The sequence below is a fragment of the Lonchura striata genome, chromosome 14, assembly GCF_050655825.1.
Source record: "Lonchura striata isolate lonStrDom1 chromosome 14, ASM5065582v1, whole genome shotgun sequence".
NCBI classification, from domain to species: Eukaryota; Metazoa; Chordata; class Aves; order Passeriformes; family Estrildidae; genus Lonchura; species Lonchura striata.
This window is the reverse complement of record NC_140716.1, coordinates 3,171,214-3,193,501: the sequence shown is the minus strand read 5'-3', so window position 1 is coordinate 3,193,501 and position 22,288 is coordinate 3,171,214. Positions and strand designations below refer to the sequence as shown.

General features: G+C 52.6%; 2 protein-coding genes across 3 annotated transcripts; both read left to right on the top strand.

The window, feature by feature from the left end:
- The first annotated feature begins 524 nt into the window (after positions 1-524).
- NATD1 (N-acetyltransferase domain containing 1) lies at positions 525-11,429 on the top strand. The gene is made up of 3 exons (XM_021549746.3): positions 525-710; positions 7,366-7,484; positions 8,157-11,429. Exons 1-3 carry the CDS (start codon positions 614-616, stop codon positions 8,271-8,273), a joined length of 333 nt encoding a protein of 110 aa, XP_021405421.1. The 5' UTR covers positions 525-613; the 3' UTR covers positions 8,274-11,429.
- A 1,881-nt stretch (positions 11,430-13,310) lies between these two features.
- TMEM11 (transmembrane protein 11) lies at positions 13,311-22,123 on the top strand. Of its 2 annotated transcripts, none has more exons than XM_021549767.4 (2): positions 13,311-13,384; positions 21,182-22,123. In XM_021549767.4, the coding sequence occupies exons 1-2, from the start codon at positions 13,320-13,322 to the stop codon at positions 21,696-21,698; spliced, it is 582 nt and encodes a 193-aa protein (XP_021405442.1). In that variant the 5' UTR covers positions 13,311-13,319; the 3' UTR covers positions 21,699-22,123. The 2 variants fall into 2 exon arrangements, with proteins under 2 accessions (XP_021405442.1, XP_085448259.1); XM_085592133.1 differs by lacking the exon at positions 13,311-13,384 and adding an exon at positions 13,535-18,735.
- The last annotated feature ends 165 nt before the right edge of the window (positions 22,124-22,288 follow it).

Below are 22,288 nucleotides of genomic sequence, written 5' to 3'. Positions count from 1 at the left end.
AACCAGTGTGGAATTAGTGTGGAATCAGTGTGGGACCGGTATAGAACCAGTATGGAATTAGTGCAGGACCAGAACGGGACCGGTACAGAACTAGTACAGAACCTGTGCAGGACCAGTGCCGACCCAGCACAGAACCAGTATGGGACCAGCACAGAACCAGTGCGGAATTAGTGTGGGACCAGTACAGAACCAGTGCAGAATTAGTGTGAGACCAGTGTGGGACCGGTACAGAACCAGTACAGTTACCTGTGCGGGACCAGTGCCGAACCAGCACGGAACCAGTGCGGAATTAGTGCGGGACCAGCGCCGAACCAGCACAGTACCAGTGACAAATCTGCACAGAACCAGTGCGGAATTAGCACGGGACCAGTACCGAACCCGCGCCGTTCCGGCGGCCGCTGGTGGCGGCGCCGCCCGCGCGGGGGCGCCTGGGCTGCCTGCGGTCCCCACGGCGGCGTTGGCGTTGCCCCTTTAAGGGCCGCGCGGCCGTACCAAAACAAAAGCGCGGCGCGGCCATTGGCTGCGGGGCGGGCACGTGCCGCACAGCTGGGGCTTCCTGCGGCCGCGGCCGCGCCGGGCCCGACCGCGCCTCGGCACCGGCACCGGCACCGCCATGGCGCACTCCGCGCCGCTCGGCCTCCTGGAGCAGGGCTGCCCCATCCAGGTGGAGCACGATCGCAAGCGGCGGCAGTTCACCGTGCGGCTCAACGGTAAGGGACGGCGCTCGGGGCTCCCGGGACGTTACCGCTGCCCTCCGCCCTCCGCCCCGGTCCGGCCGCGCTGGCCGCTCCGGATCCCCGTTCCTCTTCAGCTCTCGCTGTTCCCCCCCTTCGCCCCACCCCGCGTTGTCTCTCCCCCCTTTCCCCTCCCTGTTCTTCCTCCCCGTTGCTCTCCCCTTTTTTCTTCTTCTTCCTGCCCCTTTTTCCCGTTCTCACCGATTTCCCCCGTTTCTCCCGGTTCCCCCTCCTGCCGTGCCGCTGAGTCCCGCTGCATTTCCCCCGTGCTCTCCGCCCTGCCGCGGTGTGACCCCCCGCCCCAGCCCTTCCTGCACCCCAAAACCTTCTCGCAGGGGATGCGGCATCGCTGGGCTCCCTCGCCTGGGGTGTGTGTGCAGCCCGGTGGGGACACGGGCAGCTTGGGGGGCACTGCCCCGGTCCCCCCGGGAGCAGGTGCCTGCGGGGGATGTGGGGGTGCTGGGAACCGGGGCCCCTCTGGGGATGTTCCTTCAGGGAAACCCCAGCACGGTGGGTGCCGCGGTTCTGTAGGACCAACGACACGGATCCAAGCTGTGACAGCCACCTGTGGAGCTCTGGTGACACAGTGACCCCCAAAAAGTCTGTCACATATTGGGTGGAGTGAACAAAGGAAAAAAAAAAAAAAGTAGGTGCCACTAAAATTTCTCTGTGGTGCACTGATTCTTTCCCAGCCTTCATCTTAATGGTTAATTACAGATAGTCAACGATCCCGGCATCTCTTTCCCATCTATTTGTCATACTGAGAACTACTCTGGGTAAAACTGCCTCGCTGCCCTGCAGAAATTGCAGGGTAGCTGCCTTAAAAAAAAAAAAAAAATAGCATGTAGTTCAGAAATCATAGGGAATGCAGGAGGCTTCATCAATAAAACAACAAGAATAGTCCAGATTTTATTTTAGACTTCTCTTTCCCCCCACCCCATTTTCATTTCAACCACTAATTACAAAGTGCAGGCTGGAGGCTCGGCAGTGGTGGAGCAAGGAAGGAGGAGACAGTGCAGAGAAAACAATTTCACCAACTGCTTATTTCAGATTTCAGCCTGAGATCAAACAAGGTCCCAGGTGCTTGGTCCCCACTGCCACCACCAGAGCATTGTCCCAGCCAGTGAAGTTGGTGTCTGCAGGAAATAGAGGGGACAGCCAAGGGTCAAGAATTATTAGGGAAATGTAATCTTTTATCGTGGTTTTCTGGATAAAAGCTCTGCCAGCCACACCATGGGCCCAGCAGCGTTTGGTGGCTGAGCAGGGATGAGTCGTGACTGGGGAGGGTGAACTTTGAGAGGGAGAGAATCAGCTGTGGGAGTTGTGTGTGAATCAGCACAGAAACTTCTGATTCAGCAGGGGGTCATGGCATCACAGAATCCCAGGATGGTTTGGGTTGGAAGGATCCTAAAGCTCATCTCATTCCAGCCTTGGGCAGGGACACCTTCTGTGTGCCCAGACATGGGCCAGGTTGCTCCAAGCCCCATCCAGTGTGGCCGTGGGCTCACCCAGGTGAACCCCCATGGTCAAGGTTGTGTTTTTTCTGGGAGTTCAGGGAGTCTGAGCCCTTTTTTGTGAGTTCAGCCACGCCAGGCAGCTGAGCTGAGCAGTGTCCTGCTGTGATGGTGGCCGTGCTGCTGTGCTGACTGACTAACATCCACGTGCAGTGGGTGATCCACCTCTCCTCCTCCTTGTCAGGCACTTGCTGGTAGCAGCCAAGCCCTGGAAGCTGGTCAGGAGATAACATCTCTGTGGGAGTGCGTGGCAGGGTGTTTATTTCCTGCACTGCTCTCTTTGTTGCTCCTGGCACGATGAGCATCACTGGTGTGGAATGCCCTGGGAGGTTTTCCCTGCAGCAAGCAGGGAATGACAAGAAATGGGTCAGACACAGATTTTAGCATCAAAGTGACCTCCATGTCCCTCAGAGAGCACTCTTGTCCTGTGTCACTGAGCTGTGGTAGAGATGAACAGCAGTTTGTGGGCTTTCAACTTTCCTGTGATGTCCTCATTTCTGCTAAATGTCAAGTGTGGATGATACCCTGGGAAAACATGGATGCAGCAGGCACCAAGCAGCCAGACTTTGACAGCTGGTGGTTTATGGTGGTGTGATGTTGGGTAGAAAACTTTGCATGGTGATGAATTTCTGGAAATCCCTGGAGCAGGAGGCCTGAGATAGTGAAAGCTGTGAACTGCTTGTGAAAGTGTTCGTTTTCAGCATCATCCTGTGCTTGCCTCTGTGCCCCTGTGTGACCTCGTGGCAGGACTTCCTCCTTGTGCACAAGGGAGATGAATTGCACTCGATTTTTTTGGGGCTTGCCCTGTCTTTCCTTTCCCTGCTGGTTCCTCCCCTCTCTCCCCTCATTGCTGCAGTAGCTGCTGAAACTCTGATAGGAGCAGCTGCTTCACTTGAACACGTTCCCTTTCCCCTTGCATCCCAAATGAAGGAGCATTTAGAAGCTGAAAGTAAAGCTGATTATAACCAGACCTCACTGAGCCTCGTTATCCCTGGAGAGGAAGGCAGAAAGACACCCAACTGGATTTGTAATGGGCTAGGATGTGACTAACAGCCTGAGCCAGCCAGAAACCTCCCTGTGCAGAGACTCTCTTGGAAAACATCAATTTGTCAAAGCTAAAAGCTTCCATGGGAATCATATAGGCTGGTTTTGTCAGGAATAGTTGGGTGTTTCTTTGGCTCTGAGACAAAATTTCAGGTCAAAACAAGAAACCCAAAAGGACCCCCCACGCCAGAGCAGTTGGCTGGTTGGTGCAGCTGCTGGCACAGATGTTTGGGGCAGGAGAAGAGCTTTTAGCAGCAGCTGCTGTCACTTCTTGATGCCCATCACACCCATCGGGCTCCCGTGCATGGAGCAGCTCCAGTTCCTCAGGGATGCTCGAGCTCCAACACTTCTGCTGGCTGCAGCTCACCACACTTCCCAAACCTCCCCCTCCTCCCCAGCTGCACTTGGGCAGGATTTTGGCTGGAAGCTCCTGCTTTGCCCGCTGCTGATCTGAGCCTCAGGAGCTCCTTGTCCAGGAGCCCAGGCTCAGGTTTATTGGGAAAACTGGAGCAGGTCATGCCTTGGAGCTTTCCTCCATAATGGGGCAGATGCTTTCCAGGAGGGGGGAAGGTGCTGAGTGTGCAGCAGGGACCAAAGATCTGTGACCAGACACTGCATCAAAGCCATCCCTGCTCCTCCCGTGCCACAGGCACCTCCAGAGAGCTCCTAAACAGGAAACTGCTCCAAACCAGCCCCCTCTGCTGCCATTCCTGCCAGTGAGGCCCCTCCACGAGGGTTGTGCTGTCTCCACTCTGGCTGTTGTGCTCTGTTGTGTTTTCTCTCCCTAGTAACGTGCCAGTAGCTCCCTGGGGAGTGAGGCCAGCCCATGGCAGGCAGAGCTGTAGCCTGGGATGCACAAGCTCCTCAGGACTTCTTGTCCTCTCAGCCCACCCCACACACAGCTTTTGCTTTTTCCTCCCCCGGCAATGTTTGGCTCAGCAGCAGAAGACCTGAGCTGCCTCCTGCTCCTGGGAGATGGGGCTGGCATTTGTTCTGTGCCCTTGCTCCCAGGGAATGGCTTTGCAGCAGTGTCCAAAGGGGGCTGGGGCACAGGAATTGGCCTTGCAGGCAGCAGCCAGAGGTCCTGGGCACACGGAGGGGTATCGTGGGCTGGGGTTGGTGCAGGGGGACAGGGAGAAGGGGTAAGGGACAGTCCTGCAGTGCTGCACCTCCCCTCCGTGGGCACTTTGTGTATGCCAGGAGAAGGATGGGCTGGAGTGGGGTGCCTGTGTGTCCCTGATGTGTCCCTTCCTCAGCTGGGCTGGGCTCTCTGCTTGCTCCCCCAGGCTCCTGAGCCACCCAGCCCGGGCACTTTGTCTGGCATCAGGGCTGAGCCCACCACTGCTCCGTGGAAGCAAACCCTCCACGGAGAGCCAGGTTAGACCTGGTCCCTTGCCCAGCTCCCAGAAAAGCTTCCCTGTGCCCCCTGTGAGTGGAGGGGGGACGGAGGGCGAGCAGGGCACCGGCCGTGCTGCCATTGCTGCCACCCTGCTCCTCTCTGGCTGTGCTGGTTTGCAGCCACTCCACTTCCGTGGTGCCAGCAACCTCCAGGGCAGCTCCCGGGGCTGTCTGTGCTCACTCTGTCAGTGCAGGCTGGCACCTCCTGTCCCAGAGCCCCGGGGGTGGCACGGGCTGGAGGCTGGCAGGAGGTGCCTCTTACACCCTGTTTTGGGGTTTCTGCTTGTGCCCCCTTCTCTCTTTGGGGCGGATTGCACCGAGCTGGGGCTGGGTGCTCCCAGGAAGGGCCAGCCCTGCTCCCAGCCCCCCTTCCAGCTTTCCTGGGAGCTGCTGCCATGGCCAGGGCAGCACAGAGCACCAGGGTTGGCTCATTCCCAGCCCTGGCTGTGACCTGCAGGGCTCACACCACACCCCGTGGCACAAGTGGCCTTGGTTTCGTGTGCTGTGCCACTGAGGTGAGCGTGTGTGGATGTCATCATGCACTTGGCTGAGCTGGGATGTTTTCCTGAACTGGGCTCAGTTTCCAGCAGCACTGACTCTCTGCTGTAAAATCAGGCTGGTTGTAAAATCCTTTCTGTGTGTGCTCATTTGTGCCCTGGTGGCACTCTGCAGCTCCTGTCCTGGCTGGGGGTCTGTGCTGCTGGGAATATTGAAGAAAAACCTGTCCAGGACATGTCTGAGATCCTCCAAAGACTGTATCACCTTCAGCTTTAAAATGCATTTGTGTCTTCGATACTTCTAAACAGGCCATATATTTTAAAAGTGTATTTAAAGAAAAAAAGATCTTTTGTTCTGTGCTTAATTTAGTTTTAAACTTCTCAAAGCTTCAGGCAGAGGCTATGGAAAGTTTTAGCCTGGGAGGAGAGTGGGGTGGAAGGGCTGGAACGAGTGAAAGCTGCTGTTATAAGATCATTTTACAGCCTTTGGTGCTGCCAGCTCTGCCCTTGCCACCCCTGAGAGCTGCCACCAAATGCTCTGTGAGGGTGAGGACACCTCATGCCCCAGCCTGGGCAGGTTTCCCTCCAGCGAGATGAGTCTGTGCTGCTGGGGAAGGGCTTTACCTGCTCCCTTGGCTTTTTTGGGGTGCCTGGATCCACGTGGAGAAACACTGCAGTGCTCCCTTTTTTCTCTCTGGGGGAAACTCAAAGCTTTTTGGTGAACCAGAGCTGAGAGGGGCAGGACTGAAGCCTAGAAATACTTGGGGGGATGGCAGGGAGGGAAATTATTTATGTCCACCCAAGAACAATGTTGGCACAAGAAGGAGTGGGCAGAAACCAGCAGGAATAAACTCGGGCTGGAAATGTGAAGGTTTCCATCCAGTGTAGGAGAATCGAGTGTCTGCATAAAAGGAGCAGGAATAAAAGCTTGAGCTGCTTCTCTGGAAACACAAAATTCCAATGGGCTCCTTTCTAGTTTCTCTTGAGTACAGGGATGAGGGAAGCTGGAGTTGTCAGCTGAAATGCAGTGAAATGGAGTGTATTGAGCTCAGCTAAAGCAGATCCTGAATGCAGGTGAACTTTGCAGCCCTTCAGCCATAAAAAAAAAACATTGGAGAGAAAGAAAAGTTCTCATTATTTTAATCAATCTTGTCTGTTTGATTGGGCTCTTGCATTTCTGAAACTCACTTTTAAGTACAGAAACTCTCTAGAAATGAAACATTTGCTTTTGCACTGAAGGCTCAGGTTCTGTGGGTGAAACCAGAGGGGTGTTCTGACTCCTCTGATTTATTCATGAGCTGAAACCTCTTTTTTCCTGTAACTGAGCTGCTGTGAGAAAAGTCAGGGTGTTGAAACAGGAAACCTGTGCATGTGTACATGTAAATTTGTGTGCACAGCTCCCCTCCCTTGCACACCTGTGTGTGCTTTCCTGTGTGTTTGTGGGATTCACCTCCCCAGCATCCTCCCCAAAACGTGTCTAGACAATGCTGCAACACCAGACCAAGGAGTCTTGTCCTGTTTTATGTGCCACAACAAAAAAAAAAACAAAAAAAACCCAACCAACCAAACAAAAAAAAAAAACAAAAAAAAAAAAAAACCAAAAAACAAACAAACTGTGCTGGAGGAGAAATTAATTAGCTGTTACCTAGGTCAGCTTTGTTGTTTTTCCCCCTCTTCTTTTTACTCTCCCCCACCGTCAACACATCTCCTCCCTCCCCACAGCTGCTTTCCTACCCTAAACATGTTGTGCTGGCATCACTGATTCTGGGCTGGCTCAAAAACTCACTCCTGCTCCTGGGACTTAGAAAGGGGGACCAGAGAGGACATCCAGGTGTCACTGAGAGCAAAGCCACCACTGAAACCCAGCACCAGAGCCATTCCCATGGCATGAGGGATGCTGTAGCACTGCCCATCCTGCTGGGGACTCTCAGGGGACATCCCAGCCCTCAATCCTCTGTCCCATTCCCTGCTGTGGGTCCTCCAGGGACACCCCAACCCTCAATCCTCTGTCCCATTCCCTGCTGTGGGTTCTCCAGGAGCACCCCAATCCTCAATCCTCTGTCCCATTCCCTGCTGTGGGTCCTCCAGGGACACCCCAACCCTCACCCCTCTGTCTCATCCCCTGCTGTGGGTTCTCCAGGGGCACCCCAACCCTCACCCCTCTGTCCCCTCACTCAGGTTGCCACGACAAGGCCGTGCTGCTCTACGAGTACGTGGGGAAGCGGATCGTGGACTTGCAGCACACGGAGGTGCCCGATGCCTATCGAGGGAGAGGAATTGCCAAGCACCTGGCAAAGGTACGGCCCCAGCTGGCCACAGGGGCTGCTGCCATCCCTGCTGTGGATAAAGAGTCACTTTGGAACTGTGTGTGTGCCCTCTGGGAATCCTGCTCTGCTGGGAGATGGGGTGGCTGGCGGGGCAGATGGAAATCTGGGGTCAGACATTCTTGTTTTTGTGGCAAGAGGAGCTGGGTGTCAGCAAATCCAGCCAGTCATCCATTCTATTCCTCCTCCCAGCAAAAAAGCCTTGTGCAGGGGCTGATGGCTCACCTCAGCTCCAGCTGGACCCCTCCTCTCAGAGCTTCACTGCACTCCTGAGCCCTCTGCCTGCCTTGGGCTGTGCAGGGAGAGCTGAGGAGCCATCAGCACAACGGTGGGGGGACCGTGGGGTGCTCCCTGGCCCTGTAAGTGGGGACAAAAGGATGATGAAGGTGGCCTTCACAGGATGGGCTGGGTCACCTGCAGCACAGCATCCACCAGCTGGATGTGTTGAGGGTTACCTGGGGGCTCTGTGGTGATGTGGTGGCTGTGGCAGGGCAGCTGTGCCCTCCCCTCAAGCCTCTCCCTCCACCTGCCTGACACGGGGTACCTGAGGGACTCCTGCTGCTTCCCCCATCCGGGTGAGGGGTACAGGGCTCCCACGAGGCTGGGGGTGTTGGTTGTGACCCATCTGATCTCTGCTGGTTGCAGGCAGCCCTGGACTTTGTGGTGGAGGAGGACCTGAAGGCCCACCTGACGTGCTGGTACATTCAGAAATACGTCAAGGAGAACCCGCTGCCGCAGTACCTGGAACACTTGCAGCCTTAAGGCAGGACTGCTCCCACACCAGCACACCTGGCCCTGACTGTTCAAGGCAGCCTTGGCTTCTCTGCAGTCTCAGGAAACCCCTTCCCACACTCGCAATTCCCGGTTTTTGTAGGCGTGAGCGTGGGCACCACCTCCTCCTCCCTGCCTGCGTGTGAGCATGGCTGCAGCCCCTGGGCACACGTGGTGCCCACCAGTGCTTTTGCCAAGCCAGGGGATAGAAGAGGGTGAATTTTCCACCAAACTCCGTTGCAAGGCCAGGGCATGACTTGTTCTGCACCTCATCCTCTCCCCTCCGCTTGGCAACAGCTTTGAACTTGCTGGGGGATGTTGGTGAGGGCTGGGCATGGGGTACCAGCCCCCCTTTCCTCCTGGCAGCTGGGGAGATGCTGTGGATTGAGCTTTGTGGGACAGAGGGAGGTGCTGGAGGAGCCCCAGCCCAGTGTCAGGTTCATCCCCTGCAGCACCTGGTGGGCAGCACTCCGTGCCCAAGCCCACATGCAGCACGTAGAGGAACATGTAGGCCGTGGTGGCACCTCGGGGGCTTTGCTGCACCGGCTGTGGAGACACTGGGATGGTGACAAGCCTAGACACAAGAGCCGTGTGAGGAGTGGACTTGGACTGCAGGGGCCGTGGCAGAGTCTGTGCAGAGGAAGAAATGTGGCTGAGTTGCAGATGCTGCTTCCTGGAGATGCCAGCTCCTGCCCAGCTTCTCTACACAACCCTGAAGTGGCATCCCAGAGGGCCATGGACTGTCATTCCTGTCTCCCTGCCCTCGGTGTGGACACAGCCTGCTCAGGAGAAGAGACCAGCCCCACAGCCAGCCTTGGCCTAAGCAGTGAGGGACATGCCAGGGCACCAGGGTGGTTTCCTGCAGCTGAAGAGGAAGGCTTCCCCCATCTCCCTCTTCTCCATCTCTGCATCCCTGTCAGTGCCCCAGATCAGCCCCATCAGGACATCCTGAGAGCAGCAGGGTGAGGCCTCCAGGACCTGCTCCTGGCCCATCTCCAGGGTTCAGTGCTAGAGGCACCTGCATCCACGTGGATTCCAATGGCTTCTCCTTACAGCCTTTGGAAAGAAGCCCTGGCTCATGGCATTGCTCAGGGCCTCCACTCAGCTCCAAGCTCAGGGCACTGGCAGCATTGTGGGGACCTTGGCCAGCAGCAGAAACATCCTCATTTCGTGCTCTTACCTCTGTGGATGATGATTCTGTAGCACAACCCGTTGCCACACTTAGATGTAGAGGTAGCACCATGATGGCAGGGCACTGCCAAGTTCCAGCTTGCTGCCTGTCCTACCTTGCCTGCATTTTCCAGGGTTTGAGCTACACCTCAGAGCATCTCACACTGAGCTCTCAGGATTTTGTAGTGTGCCAAGACAGGGCTGTGGTGAGGGAGATGATGTTTTCAACACCCCCAGCCCTGAGCAGCCACTGGGGGCTGCAGCCAGGCAGGACAGGGAGAGCCTCTCACCTGGAGATCAAATCCAGACCTTGCTCAGCTCAGCAGGGACTAAAGTTTACAATCTGTGCCACGGAGTGACTGAAGCCCTAGGTGAGAGGCAGCTCAGCCTTTTCCCAGAGCCCAGCACAAAATCCATGGCAGCAAAGGCAAAAACTCATGCAAAATCTTCTCTCCTGGTCGGGGTGGTCAGAGGTGGAGACCCTGTGCCAGGATTTCAGCTTGAGCTGTCCCTGACCACCAGCTCAAGGGGAACCCTTGCTGCCTGCCTGTGCTTTTGGGCTGCCCATCACCAGCACAGCACAGCCCTCTCAGGCTTCCAAAACTCCCAACCTCCATCCCTGCCCTGCACACTGCAGGCTGTGAGACCCCTGCCCGTGCCCACCACCTGTGCCAGGGGGCAGAGCCACTTCTGCCTTGTGCTGCTCAGGAAAGGCTTCAAGCTCAGCCCTGCCTCTGCTTCATTTCTGCCCTCCTGCTGCTTATTTCACCCAGGCTGTGACCTTTTAGGGTGGCTTTGAGGGACTGGGAAAGGGTGGCAGGTAACAAACTAAAGGGGCTCAAGAAGAAATGTGGACTGCTAAATGTTCCCTCTTTAACATGCAAAACACACTTCAACACATAGTTACAGGAGTAAGGCTGGCTCTGGTACTGCTGTGATGACTGAACCATCCCTTCTGTTGATTCCAAGGTGAAGCTGTTTTGTGCCCTGGAAGCCAAGATAAGACACTTGTGTCTTTGCCACAGCAGGGCTGCGTGCAGTGTTTGAGCTCTGTCCTGGTTTTGTGCTCATTTCCACCGTGTGCAGTCTGCAGCAGCTCCCTGTTGTGCCAGCTGGCTGCAGGGAGTGCTGTGCTCGCTGTCTGGGCAGATTCCCGTGTCCAGCCTGGCTCTGGAGCCCCCGTGCTGCTCTGGCAGGACCCTCGAGCTTCCCGGCGCTGGATCCCCGCAGCGATCGCTGCCTTAACCCGGGCACAGCATCGGTTCTGCTGCTGCTTCCCTTCGAGGTGCTACAACCCCCCCCCGGCGTCTGACCTGCCAGAGACGTGTGCCAGTGTCTGTGCCAACCATTTCCCTGCTGTGCCCACGCTCTGTCCCAGCCTTTCCTCCTCCTGGATGCCAGTGAATAGCAATACCCACAGGTGACCAGCGATGCCACGGTGCTCCTGTGACCCTGCACGGCCGGGTGGGACCCGGCTTGGGGTCCCTCGGTGCTGGGTAGCCCTTCCCTGCCTCCCCACCAGCTGCCTTTTCCCAGCTGGTCTCCGCAGAAAGGAGTTTTGAGTCCTGTGCTGCCCCTTGGTGCTGATTAAGCCTGGAGGAATTTGGGATCTTGGACTCTCCCCGGGCAACGGGAGTGTGGAAGTGGTTTGGTTGAATACTGAGCTCCCCAAACCCGTTTGAACTACAGACCTCTGGTGGGTGGGGGAATGCAGGTGGCTGTCAAACCTGCTCCCACAGCCCCCAACTTGAAACACCCCCTCTCTCATTTGCTCTCCAGCGTTGTCTTCCTCTGTCCAAGGTTTCCGTTCTGTTGGATTCGGTGGTTACGATGTGCCTTTCCTTCTCAGGACCTGTTACAAACGACCTTTCTGCTCTTGTTTATGTTTAACATTTATCTTGATCCCTCCCTCTGTCATACTATAAAACATGAACATAATGCATGGAATACAATACAATAAAAGTGTGGCTTAACTGAGCTGCAGTGGCTGGGCTGTGCTGGAGGGAACCACGTGCTCCCACTGCAAACAATCAGTAGGTAAGGGGTGAAATTGTGTTTCATTTGAGGTCACAGGGCTGGCTGACCTCGTGATGACTGCAGAGCTCAGGGTGAGCAGGATCACAACTGGTTCCTCTCCCTTGCCAGCTGAACCAGCCCTGCTTACCTTCATCATTCCTCCTTGGGATTTCAGGCCACTCTTGGGGAGTTGTCCTGTAGATGAGCAGACACTCAGTGTTTATGTCCACTGCTTTAAGATCAAATCATAACTGAAAATGTGAGAATGAAAATATTTAAATATCTAGTTGCTGTGCTTGTCCAGAGCAAGGTGGGCAGGCAGCTGACTCAGAGGGACACAAGGCACTTCCCTCCTGGAGCCATCCTGAACACTCAGGATCCTAGCGGGGCATTTGTGTCACTTCACAGTGCTGTGTGAAGACTACAGAGGCTGAGACCAGAATTTGGATAACTCAAATTGCCGGGAAGGTTGGTGTGGAGAACAGTTATGATTTGATCCAGTGTGACAAGCTGCCCCTGGGCTGCAGCAGGAGCTTGGGGTTTGCTGCTCCCGGGGGACAGCCCAGGCAGTTGGGATCTGTAGCTGGGCTGTTGCTGGTAACACGCTCTGTTTACATTCCACATTCCAGACAGTCCATGCTCCGGCCTGTCCCAGCACTGCTGCACGTTCTGGGCTGGGCACACTTCCCAAACACCTCCTTGTTCCTGCGAATGCAGCGTTTTCCTCCCCCGAAGCAGCTGCCCCCCAAAATACAGCGCTGTGGGAGGGCCCTGCAGGGTGGAGGAGCAGGGAAGGTGGAGGCAGCCAGGGGTTTGTTCTCTTCAGTCACATCACATCACTTGGCAATAATGCTGTCAAAATGAGGGGTTTTTTCTAGGAACGGGGGATGCAGAGCCAGCGCTGTCAGGCTGGAGGAGGGCTCCGAGAAGGAAGGGGGTGCGGAGCAAGGAGCTGCTGTTTGATAAGGGAAAATTTAAAATTCCTGATAAAAAGGCTTCTCTTCAGGGAGGAATTCGGCTGGGAGCAAGAGGGAGCCTTGCAGAGGCTCAGGCATCCTGGAGATAACCATCCAAGCACCCTCCACAGAACCTGATGGATCCACAGGAGCTGGGAAACCTCTGGCAGTACCAAAGCTACATTGCAATCCTAGAGGAGCGTTTGGTTATAAACTTTATGTTGATTTGATGATCTTGAGGTTTTTTTCCGAAGTGGTTCTGTGATTTATTCCTCCTCAGAGATGCAGCAGGGGAGCCTCCCTGTTCACGGCACCTCTTTGATACTGATTAAGGATGTTATAGAAAGAACCCATTTATTACCAAGGAGGCGGAATTCACCCCAAAACCGCTCAGTCTCTCAGGAGATCCTCCATCCCTAGTGACCTGCAGGGAAGAAACCTCCTGCGTTTTTGGGATCGGGAGGCGATGCTGAGGCTGCCTAGCGGTGCCCACCCGGGGCAGCCGCATCCCCTTACGGCGGGGCCGCGGGGCAGGCCGGGACTCGCCGCCGCGCTCCTCCCACCGGCTGGAAGGTCCCGGGCGGCGGGGCCGGGCCGAGCCGAGCCCCGCGGAGCCGCTCCGCCACCGGTGACGGGGCTGCGGCCGAGGGTCTCACCGGGATCTCACCGCGGAGCCCACCCGGCCGCACCGCCCCCGTCCACGGGACTACACGCCCCAGAGCCCCCCGCGGCCGTGCGGCGGCGCGAGGCACTGTGGGAATTGTAGTCCTTCCGCGGGCTCAGCCCCACCCCGAGCAACGGCCACTGCCGCCCCCACGCACTACATCTTCCGTCGGGCATCGCGGCGCGCCCGCGGGCCGCCGGCGGAGACATTTGCGAGGCGAGTGTCTCCAAGATGGCGGCGTGGGGAAGGAGGCGCGCGGGGCCCGGCGGCACCAACAGCGGCGGCGGCCGGGACAGGTGAGGGGCGGCTGGGGGGCGGCGGGGGCTGCGGGGCGGCACCGCCCGCCGCGGCCCCGCGACCCCGCGGTACGGGCGGCGGCGCCGCGAGGGGAGCGTGGCCGGGCGGGGCGGGCGCGGAGGGGCCGGGGGCGCTCGGCGGGGCCGGCCCGGGAAGGTCAGCGCGGCCCGCGGCGGGATGCGGCGCTGAGGGCCGGCTAGAGGAGGGCCGGCCCCGGGAGGCTCCTTCCGTCCACGGCTATTTTTAAAGGCGGGGAGGGAGCGGCGAGTCCTCCAGGGTGACCTCGTTCTGCCGGGGCGGCGGCGGGCAGCGGGCTCGGTACCGCGCACAGGCTGGAAATACCCGCGGAGCAGCGGCGGGAGTTTGCGAATCGCAGCTGTAAATTGGGGAAAAGAGACTGAGAGATATCTCATGGAATCAGTTAGGTTTGAAAGATCTCCGAGGTCGTCGAGTCCAACCTGTGACGGATCCACACCCAGAGCAGAGCGCTGAGTGCCACCCTAAACACCTCCGGGGAGGGTGACTCCACCACGTCCCAGGGCTGCCCATTCCAGGATTTAATCACCATTTCTGTGAAGAAATCGTTCCAAATGTCCGATCTGAACCTCCCCTGGCACTGCTTAAGACAGTGTCTGGTCGAGCTACTTTAAAATCTATGTGCACAGCTCTCCACCTGCTGAAAATGTCTGGGTTTATCCCGCATTTCCTGACGTTGGCATTTTTTCTGTTCTGCCCCAGGGCTGACTGATGTAACCGGCAGCTGCTGAAAGCTGCTGCAGTGTTCTCTGAGTTTTCCTTTGTCCTGCCGCCTCGCCTCGAAACTCTGATATCCCTCTTAATTAGAAACTCAGATATCCCCCTTTATTTGTCTTGTGGCTTCTGCTTCAAATTTGTTGCCTTGCTGTGATCCAACAGTGTTTGCTTTGATGCTGTTGAATCTACCCGAGCAAGGAGAGCCACAAGTAGCCCTGAAAATTCTGGCGCTAATGTGAATTGCAGGAATGCTGCCTATGTTCAGGGAATTCAAAAGTAATTGAACTGGAAGGGCCAATGGAATTCTTGCATCAGCGTGGTTTAAATAAACAGCTAAGAATACCACAGTGGTAAAACTGTCTGCACCCAGTGCTGGCACTGCCCCAGCACGGGAGGTGTGGAGTTTTCATGTGGCAGACGTGTCCTCCCAGCAGAAGGGAAGAAACAGAATATGGAAAAGAACACTTAATAACGTCAATTACTCTTCCAGGGTGAAAACTGACGCAGACTTAAAAGTGAGTTGTCACTGTGTAACTTCATCTGTGACCTGTACAATAATCTTAATTGTTGTTTGAGGTGATCTTTCTTCAAAGCTGTGATTGCTCTTGATCTTATGATCAAAAATATTCCTAAATACGAGTCACTCCATGAACCTGCTGCTTGTATTATTTTTCCTTTGCTGTTGAGAAGGGTATGGAAGAGAACAGAACAGCAGATCCTCCCCTGAGCAGCATTTCACAATCTCCAGCAAAAGCTGGTGGTTCTTCAGGTGTCACCGTGTACGAACATGACAGGAGGAGAATTCCAAAAGGTGTTGGGTGATGTCAGCGAGGTGCTGCTTCTTCCTGGCAGGAGATGTGGGTGACTGGGCCTCTGTGTGTCCATCAGGGCTGATCCCAAACCACACCTGCCTGTCTTGTCAGGCTGCTGCAGCCCCGGTTGTGCAAAGGCAGCGCTGACAGACCTGATGTCACCACATGATGACATGTGCTTTTTATAGCTGAATACAGTTTTCTTACTCTGGGCAGGATTCTTGTCCAAAGCCACGTTCCTTTGAACTGAATGTGCTGATCCAGTTTTCCTGGTAACTGAGCTGTTTCAAGGAGTGTTTGTAGTTGTCAGCCAGCTGCTCTAAAAGGCATCTGTGTGTCGGAGGTGGTGTGAGGAGACTCGGTACTGAATAAAATCCTGTCTGCTGCGAGACTACAGCAGCTTTCATTTAAAATTATTAAAAAAAAAAAAATAGACCAGCATATCTGTGGAGACTGAGTCCCTTCATAAGTGACCTTATTGATACAGAGAAAGCTATGATTGGTTAAAAAGTGCTTCCCTTGCTAGGAGTGAATGTAAGGTCATTAATTTCAAAGGATGTTGACTGTGAACTCCAGCTGGCTCTGGTGGTGAAATAATAATGTTAAACAAAATAACCAAAAACACTGAAGGGAACCAACTAAATATTTGTTTTTCTGCATTCTGGATAGACTCTTTAATGGAGCCTATCTAAAGGGAATTGTTAATCTGTAGACCAAAACAACTTTTTCATACAGAACAGACACTGGATTGTGCTGGGTGTTTTTCTATAAAAGGCAGCCCAGTGCCCACCAGAGCCGGGGACAGCATGTTGTTTGTTCCCCTGGGAGATGTTCTGACAAACTCTGCAGAGAACAGCTTCCATGTCATCACCACTGCCTGCACTGGCTCCTCAGTGCCCTCACAGAGCTCTCCTTTTGCTACCTGCACTGCTCAGATTTCTGGTGCTCTGCTTGCAGCAATGATTGACCTATTTCCATCAGCCTGGCTAATCATTAGTTCACTTAAAATTGACACCTCCTTGTTGTCTGGGGCTGGATTTGTTGTAATGGTCTGGTGATGTTTTCCTTAGAGTTCAGGTAATGTTGTCCCTCCCTAAGGCTGCTTGAAGAGCTTCCCAATGTTCTCCTGTCATTTTTTCTTATTTGAATTAAAGGTGCATCTTTTGAATTCAAGTCTTGCTTTATTGCTCTGCATTTCCTATTCTTCCTCTGCTTGAGTGCCCTTCTTAAAGCCCCAGGCCTGACAGCCCTGGCTGAGGGCTTGAGCCTGGTAAATTGTGGGGACCTTCAGCAGAGAAACAATTCTCCAGGTGTTTAGGGTGGGATGTGTTTGTGCTTTCTGTGCACCATATCCTGAGTAGAAGCATACACTGGGGAATATGACTGGGAGGTGGAATATTTCCACTGAGAATTAAAGCCAGGCCACAGCCTATTTCTTAATCTTGAAATTAAATTCAATTTCAGGAAGGATTTATGTTGGAGGGAGGGAAGTTTAGTGTTTGGATTTGTCATGCCTTGACTCTGTTAACTTCCTCCAGCTTGGCTGAGATGCCAGCATTGCTCCCAGACAGCTCTGGCCATCTGTAATGTCTTTTTTCTGAGATCTTGCACTGCTGAGCTGGGCTGTGTGTGCTGCTTGTGACCAGGTGTTATCACACTGCTGCAAGCTTCTCCTTTCTAATTTTTTTAACTACTTATCAAACTGGTCTCCGTTTTCAGTTAATCTGATTGTTTGGTGCTCTGAGCAAAACTCAGAAAGAAAACTTTTAACAAAACTTGACCTACGTGTTATGGGAGGGGCTCAAAAGAACTTTTATTTTTGCTCAGAACTGTACTTGTGCAGCTTAAGATTGTTTCCAAGTGTGATTTTGAGCATTTGCAGAACTGAGACAGTTGGATAACTTGAAACCCTCACTAAAAGAAGCCTGTCTGGCAGGTGCCATTAGTTTGAAGGCAACAAACTCAGGAGGCTCAGTCCTTCTCCCTCCAGGTGGGCAGTGGTAGGAGGATGCTGAGGGTTCTCCCAGGATGCTTTTCCCTGCCTTGTTCTCAGTGCTCTGTTCCTTTGTTTCTGCTTTTGCCACTTGGCACCTGGCAAAACGTAGAGTGACATTGTGCCACCTCTTTGGAATGTCACTTATTTCTTCATCCATAAAGACTATCCAATTGAAATTTCCATTTACCAGGCAGCTTGCTGTTTTCAGGAGCTTGCTTCCAAGGTGGAGGCAGAGAAATGGAGCTGTTCTGGACACTGGAACTTCAGAAGAAATTCTTCCCTGTGAGGGTGGGCAGGCCCTGGCACAGGGTGCCCAGAGCAGCTGTGGCTGCCCCTGGATCCCTGGAAGTGTCCAAGGCCAGGCTGGACAGGGCTGGGAGCAGCCTGGGACAGTGGGAGGTGTCCCTGCCATGGCAGGGGGTGAAACCAGATGGGATTTTAGGTCCCTTGCAACCCAAACAATTTCAGGATTTGATGAACTGCTGGAGCTGCTATTGTTCACCCTCTCCTGGTGCTCTCCCATATTCCCATGTTAGGGATACAATCCAAATGTAATTTGAAGCTTGCTCTATAGCTAACAGGCACTTCTGCCCCTCCTGCTGCTGTAGCTCTGTTAACAATGGATTCCTTATTTTTAACTTCGGCAATACCAAAATTTGACATCGTTTTGTTTTAAGTGATTTATATCTTGCTGTGCTAAATAGCTGAGAGTTCTGTCACATTCTCCCATCCAGGTATTCATTGAGCACCAGGAATGAGACACTAAAAGTTCTCAAATATAGAATGCCTGAAGCTGCAGTAGAATAAATATTTGGATATAAGGCCGAGAACTATTCCTACAGAACAGCTGTACAAATTTTTTAACTGTTCCCTCTTATTTGGAGTGAGGAGACAGGTCCTGGAAAATAATCTGATTAAATAATATTAACAACTGCTTTTAGGCTCTGGTCTGTCTAGTAAACAACCTATCAGGCTTCTGAACACCTGGCAGCATTTTCTGTCTTCTGGCATTAAGTGCTCTGTGATTTTTTACTATTTTTTCAAGTAAAATGGCGTTTATATCAAATCCCCACACTAGATAAATGGTGGATGCCAGCTCAGACTTGCACAGCTCTGCAGTTGTGTTTGTCACAAGCTCCAAAAGGCAAACTCCACAGCCTCCAGTGTCTGAGCAAATCCAGTTGCTTTGACTGGATTTGTTGGTGTGCAGCTGCTGTGTTCAATGGAAAGGCTGTGTCAGGAGAGTTGTCTCTCAGCTGAAGCCTCCTCAAGCCCACAAGTCAGTGTCTCTATCATCTGAAATCCAAACACTTTTCAGCTTTCCATGCTCCAGGGGCAGCCAATTCTTATGTGGAAATAATACATGATAACCCCACTTCCCTGTGCAGAAACTGAGACTTGTTGCCTGCTTTGCTGACTCTTCAAATGTCCTATTTAAGCAGATACCTTTTTTGGATTGGCTGTTTTGCCATTTGCAGCTTCAGCACTATGATAGAGATTTATTCTGATTTTAGAAGACTCATTTGGAGAAACAGCACAGTTGGGAGGCAGACTTTTCAGGGACAGAGCCTTTGTGCTGTTCAGTTCCCAGTGATTTTTTTTTTTCAGCAGAACATACTTTAAATTCTGCTTGTTTTGGCATGGGAGGCCAAAAAATAAAAGCATGTGCTTTTCTCAACTTTATTGTTACAAAGCCCCAGAGCCTGGCAAGCCAGAAAATTCCAGAGGAGATGGAGAATGCTGCCTCTGGCCAGTCTGCTGGATTCCTGCTGACAGGTGGCTGCTTGTGGTGTGGCTCTGCTTGTGCAGTGGTGGTGAAAGGAAAAAAGGGGTGTTCAGAGGGAAGAACAGGCTAGAGCAGAGCAAGGAGAAATGAGGCTGCTAGTGCCACCTGTCCTGGTGCTGAGCCTGGAGAAATCCCATGTAATGTAGATCCTGAATTCCTAGAGTTAGAAGCTCAGTTCCCATGGCTCTTGCACAGGCAGGGAAGGAATGGGCTGGCTTCATCCCTGTTTTCCCAGGGATGACAGGGAGATGTGGAATGACAACTGTGCTGTGCCTAAGCCTCTGAGAGGTCTCTGTTGAATTTGGATTCTGCTTCTCTGTTTTGCCCACCCATCTGCATGTTCCTAGGTATTACAAAACACTGAAAGTGCTCCTTGTTGGAAATATTTTATTTTATAATTTTGTCTGGAGAGTTGTGTTAGCACTGAGTTGGCTTCCAGCTTGAAAATGCCTTTCAGCAATAGCTTTTCCATGAAGTCATTATGGCCTTGCAAGTGGTTTCACAAAGATATGGGTGGTGGTGTGCAGTTACCTTAAGCCTCTATGTGTCTTTTGCAATGAAACTGGAATTTTTGATTTGGAAGAAGCTGCACTTGGAGCAGCTGTTATCAGGGAAAAGAATCCCTGGCAGAAACCATGACCAGCTGTGTCCTTGGTGTCAGTATAACACCTGCTTAACTCCTTTCTTGTTAGAAACTCCTTATATAGATCCTATACTTACATTTTTTTCTCTAAATACCTCTCAATTCACTGCAGAACATCAGAGCCCACCACATCCTGTGTGAAAGGGTTAATGGTAATTTTCCCAACAATGTCTAACAACTCATTGCTCTAAAGAAGCCCCTACCATGCACAGAATTAAGGTGGATTTTTATTTTTCTTTCTACCCATGAACAGGCCAAGGGGGAAATGCACTGCAAGGAACTCAATAATAACTACATTGTAAGTTGAGTTTTCCTTGTAGGTTATATAAATTCCAGCTGGACTTTTAATGAACCTGCTTATGACTGTGCTTTGGGAGAGGGTGGTGCCTCTCAGGTCCTGCTGGTTGATGTTTGCTGCTGTTACAAACCCAGCCGTGTCTGCAACAGCTTGTAATTTAACAATATTCTTGATTACAGCTGGCCACTGCTCAATCCCCTTTGCAGCCTGAGTGGAGCTGCACATTAAGGATAATGTTTGGCAACAGCAGCTTGTGAATGTGTATTTTTCTCCCTTATTTTCCAGTGCATGCACATAAGTACCACTGTACTAATGGAGCAAAAAGTGCTCATTCTGTTCTCCACATCAGCAGTGTGTTCCTCCCGGTATCATGGTGGTCTAAATGCTGTTGGGATGAGGCTGTTTTGTCTGTTGTGATTAGGTCAGATGTGTGATTTGTTCTCCTTCTGCTAAAGGAATCTGCTAGATATTTTTATCTTTGCTAGGCCACGTGCTCAGTTTTGCTCTGGTTAAGCACAAGTATGCCAGAAATATTCATTTCTGCTCAGAAGTGAGGATTTTGCCTGGTTCTGGTGGATAGGTTTTTTACGCTTTCTCAGAGCAGGTGTACAGTCATAATCCTATTTCTTAGCAGTCTGTACATGAATGTAGCTGCAGATATAAGGTGATGTGGTGAAGGGGGTGGATGAAGGTGGAAATTGATGTGACATTAAGTAGCTGAAAGCTGCTGCTGCAGTAGAGGTTCCCTGAATCCCCTGAGTAGGAAATGTGCTCCCAGGTGAAGTGAGCAGCTCTTTTTTCACTGTTTAAGCAGTACCTGGGTTAAAAACTTGTGTCTTTCTTTGTTTCATCCCACTTCAGGTGAGGGAGTAAAGCGTTCTGCCACAAACTGAATGCTCTGCTGCCTTCTTCACCTTCCCTTTCAGCAATGTTCCTTGACCATCCTTTTTGGATTTACCATGGATTTACTAGGCTGTGTTAATATGGAGGACTAAATAGCAAGCTGCATCAGAAAAGAAATGTATTCATCTGGAGATGCTTCCACTCTCCAAACCTCCCAGAGCGGCTTGTCCTCCTGATCAGTGAGCTGCTTGTCTTGGTTTCTGTGAAAGCTCCTGAAGTCTGTGTGGCTTGTTCAGTGATGTGTTGTGGTCACTAAGGTGTGAGTGACACTTCTGCTCTCTCCAAAGAAACTGCTCAGGTTATCAGTGTGAGAAACCATTTCAGGACTGTTACAAGACCCTATTTCTCAAATTGTTCTAGATCCTTCAAGTTAGGAAAAGGTAAGAAAAATATGTTGCCTTCTTTTGGGATGAATTATTGTACAGCGGGAATAATCAGCTGACATGAAATGTAGCTTGAGTTGAGAAGCTGCTGGTCGTGAAACAGAGGCAGTGACCTTGAGGGGCTGCCCTCACTTGGGCCACTTCTGTCCTGCTCTCCCATCCGGTGGGTGAACAGCCCGTCCTTCAGCCCTGTAGTTTTAATTCTTCATTTCCCCTTACCAGGGTGACCTTGTCCTCCACGGACTGTTACATTGTGCACGAGATCTACAACGGGGAGAACGCTCAGGACCAGTTTGAGTACGAGCTGGAGCAGGCGCTGGAGGCGCAGTACAAGTACATCGTGATCGAGCCCACGCGCATCGGGGACGAGACGGCGCGCTGGATCACCGTGGGGAACTGCCTGCACAAGACGGCCGTGCTGGCGGGCACCACCTGCCTCTTCACCCCCCTGGCACTGCCAGTCGATTATTCTCACTACATCTCCCTGCCCGCCGGAGTGCTGAGCGTGGCTTGCTGCACCCTCTACGGGATCTCCTGGCAGTTTGATCCCTGCTGCAAGTACCAGGTCGAGTACGATGCCTATAAACTTTCACGCCTGCCCCTGCATACGCTCACCTCGTCCACTCCCGTGGTGCTGGTGAGGAAGGACGACCTGCACAGAAAGAGACTGCACAACACGATAGCACTCGCTGCCCTGGTGTACTGTGTAAAGAAGATCTATGAACTCTATGCTGTATGACTTCAGCAGGGAAGAGAGAAACCCACAAAGACAAGTGTATTAAGACTCCCACAGTAACATTTTGTTTTTCCTCTTTGAGAAGCGGTGGAGACTGGGAAGGATTTGGTTTGATAGAGCTGTTATTTTTCAAATAACACATCACTGGTGCACCAAGGTTTTTCAGTTCTTCGTTACACTTGAGATGTGGATGTGTGGTGACTTGGGATCCGTATGTTAGGCCAGGGGAGTCCAATCCAGCAGCAGAATGTCCATGAAGGCAAGCAATAGAAAGAAGGGGTGTGAGAGCTGCTTTCTTTTTTTTTTTTTTCTTTTTTTTTCTCTTTTTTTTTTTTTTTGGGAAACATTTAAGTATATTGTTTAATTGTATTACACAGAACCAGACAGAAGTTATCATTGACCATTAAAGGATGAGAATTTCAAATGCTCTTGCTCTCTTGTCACTGTTATCAAAGTGATACCGCTTTGAGTGTCCAGGTACAAACACATTCTGCTCTGTTCTTGTTCTTCCTAAGGTGGATACATCTCTGAAATGCCTTGAGCCAATGCAGCGTTGGGGGCTGCCAAGGTGGGAGTCCACCTGTCCTGCCTTT

Excerpts from the sequence above, each read along its gene's own strand:
- NATD1 (XM_021549746.3), top strand. The coding sequence starts at position 614 with ATGGCGCACTCCGCGCCGCTCGGCCTCCTGGAGCAGGGCTGCCCCATC. Across the intron at positions 711-7,365 it reads GTTCACCGTGCGGCTCAACG|GTTGCCACGACAAGGCCGTG; the intron begins GTAAGGGACGGC and ends CCCCTCACTCAG. Across the intron at positions 7,485-8,156 it reads TTGCCAAGCACCTGGCAAAG|GCAGCCCTGGACTTTGTGGT; the intron begins GTACGGCCCCAG and ends TGCTGGTTGCAG.
- TMEM11 (XM_085592133.1), top strand. The coding sequence starts at position 18,587 with ATGGGAGGCCAAAAAATAAAAGCATGTGCTTTTCTCAACTTTATTGTT. Across the intron at positions 18,736-21,181 it reads CTGACAGGTGGCTGCTTGTG|GGTGACCTTGTCCTCCACGG; the intron begins GTGTGGCTCTGC and ends TCCCCTTACCAG.